Below are 2348 nucleotides of genomic sequence, written 5' to 3'. Positions count from 1 at the left end.
ACTCCCAGGAACAAGCTGACCACTCTGCCGCCGTCCTCCTGCAAGCCCAGGGCCAGGCCCTCGAAGATGGAGTGAGTGCACAGGGCAAACACCAGCCCCAGCAGGCGCCGGGGGCCACAGCGGGACAGTTCTGGGATGTTGAGGCTGTGGGAATGGGCTCCGTGCTCCCCGTACAGGGCGCGCCCGCGGGACGAGGCGATGAAGGGACTCTCGTACTCCGAGTCGCTGCCCACGTCCGAGCCGGCGTTGAAGGTCTCCAGGTCGATGAAGGAGGGTTTTTCCTTCTGGAAGGTCAGGAAGAGCTGGTCCACGAAGACCGTCAGGAAGAAGCCGACCATCATGATGGTCTCAGCCACCGGGTAGTCCGTGGTCACGTTGCCTTGCCTGAGGACCTCATCGAGCTGGAAGGGAGCAAGAGATGCACAGGGAAGCCATCCCCTTTATCCCTCTGAAGGGAGACATTCCCACATGGACACTGAGTCCATGATGCTGCCACACCCTCGGATACCGGCCTTGGCAGGGGACAGGGAACCTCTCTGCCTTGCTGTTCCAAACACGGCGAGTTTGGATCCTCCCACCCCACAGCCTCCTCTGCACCCCAAAAACCTCCCCTTGTTCCACAGAGAGCAACAGGAGCCGGGCACAGCTCCCCCTCATGAGGCACCGGCCACAGCAGAGATGTTCCAGGGAGCTCCAGAGGCCACTCCAGCAGGACACACCCCATTCCCACAAGGAATGAGGGCTGGGATCCTGCAGGCTCAGGTGTCCCTCACACAGGAATTAATCAGCACTCACCTTCCCTCTCACGGTGGGCAGGAGGGCGTTGAAGCAGGTGGCCAGGAAGACGCCTCCTCCGAAGGAATTCCAGAGGGCCAGGACTTTCCGGGAACGCTGAGCCTTCTCGTAGTCGGCCTCGATGACCCTGACGGGGAGCAGGGCCCCGGCCAGCACCAGGACACAGATTCCCAGCAGACACAGCACCTTGGCCACCACAATCCTCATCCTGCCGAGGATTCCAGGCCCTGGAGGGGCCCCTCTGGATGTGCTCAGAGCCAGGACATCAGTGGGTGACAGCCTGGACAGGCCTCAGGGAAAGGAGCTCCCTGGAGATGGGAAGAACACCGAGATTTTTCCAGGGAAAAGCTGAACTGTATTCAAAAGGGATTTTAAAGCCCTGGGATTGTTGTGGTCACTGCAAACCACCCTTCCCTGAAGGTCCTTGGACACTTCCAGCGATGAGGCAGCCACTGGGAAATCCTTGCCAGGGCCTCCCCAAGGTCACAGGGAGGAATTCCTTCCCAGTATCCCACCTATCCCTGCCCTCTGGCACTGGGAAGCCATTCCCCCTCGTCCTGTCACCCCAGGCCCTGTGAAAAGTCCCTCTCCAAGGGACAAAGAAAGGAATTCAGAACCCATCAGGTGACACTGACTCACTCCAGGTCTGGACACGTCCAAAATCTTCGACCAGGCACCTGTGCCAGGGCAGAGGGAAAGGATAAAATCCTCCTTTTCCAGACCTCACACCTCTGGAACACCTTTGGCTCCCCCCCAGAAACGCTTTAACCACAGTTTTTTCCCTTTCTTTCCCGTTTTTAACCCAAACCAGCCCCCACCAAAGCCTCAGCCTCCCGAGTTCAGGTGGGACAGCCACATCCAGCGTCCCTGAGCGGGGCTGGGAGCAGCTCGGAGGGAAAGGAAGCACCAGGAATTCCTGGTGGTTCTCCTCACCTGCTCCTCCTGCAGCAGCACCGACACCTGGGCTGTGTCCCCAGCCTGCAAACTGCTGGAACAAAGGATTAACTCCGGTCCTGCTCGGCTTAGTGGCTCATAATGAAGCATCCAAGCGATGAAAAATATTATATAAACCAGGCAGGGCTCTGTGTGAGGAAAAACAAAGGAGTTCCTGATCCGTGAGCTCCTAGATCCCCGTTTTTCTGTTAAAAACCGGCACTTCTAAGCCCTGAAACCGCTTGAGATGGTCCCAGCCACTTTTAAAAGGAGGTGACGAGGAGGGGGCTCCTCCCAGGCCACCAGCACCCCTGAGCACCCCAAAAAGGAGCAGAGATGAGGGGAAGGGTTTCAGAGTTACTGGGAGCGGGGTGAGCAGCTCAAGTGCGGAGTGTTCAGCTGGGGAGACCCTCACAGGGGGTCGGGGTCCACCCTGAGCCCTCCAAGGTGGGGAGGGGGCCCAGCTCCAGCCCCTCACAAACAGAGGGGCCTCACAGGAGGTTGGGGTCCGCCCTGAGCCCCTCACAGCGAGAGGCGCCCCAGCCCCAACCCCTCAAGATGAGCTTGGGGTCCCTCACACAGGGAGGGGGCCCAGCCCCTCTCTCCTGCCCCTGTCTCCC

General features: G+C 59.6%; 1 protein-coding gene across 1 annotated transcript in view; it reads right to left on the bottom strand.

The window, feature by feature from the left end:
* The window catches only part of SLC39A3 (solute carrier family 39 member 3), a 4475-nt gene extending 2194 nt beyond the window's left edge, over positions 1–2281 (bottom strand). Inside the window, exons 1-3 of the mRNA XM_008641102.2 lie at positions 1729–2281; positions 796–1103; positions 3–401 (exon numbers count right to left, since the gene is read on the bottom strand). Of these exons, the coding sequence (XP_008639324.1) occupies positions 3–401; positions 796–1002 (606 nt within the window). The 5' untranslated portion in view covers positions 1003–1103; positions 1729–2281. The remainder of the gene's footprint in view (positions 1–2; positions 402–795; positions 1104–1728) is intronic.
* Between the last annotated feature and the right edge of the window lie 67 nt (positions 2282–2348).

Source organism: Corvus brachyrhynchos, unplaced genomic scaffold (assembly GCF_000691975.1).
Source record: "Corvus brachyrhynchos isolate BGI_N302 unplaced genomic scaffold, ASM69197v1 scaffold219, whole genome shotgun sequence".
Taxonomy (NCBI): domain Eukaryota; kingdom Metazoa; phylum Chordata; class Aves; order Passeriformes; family Corvidae; genus Corvus; species Corvus brachyrhynchos.
This window is presented reverse-complemented; position numbering and strand designations above follow the sequence as displayed.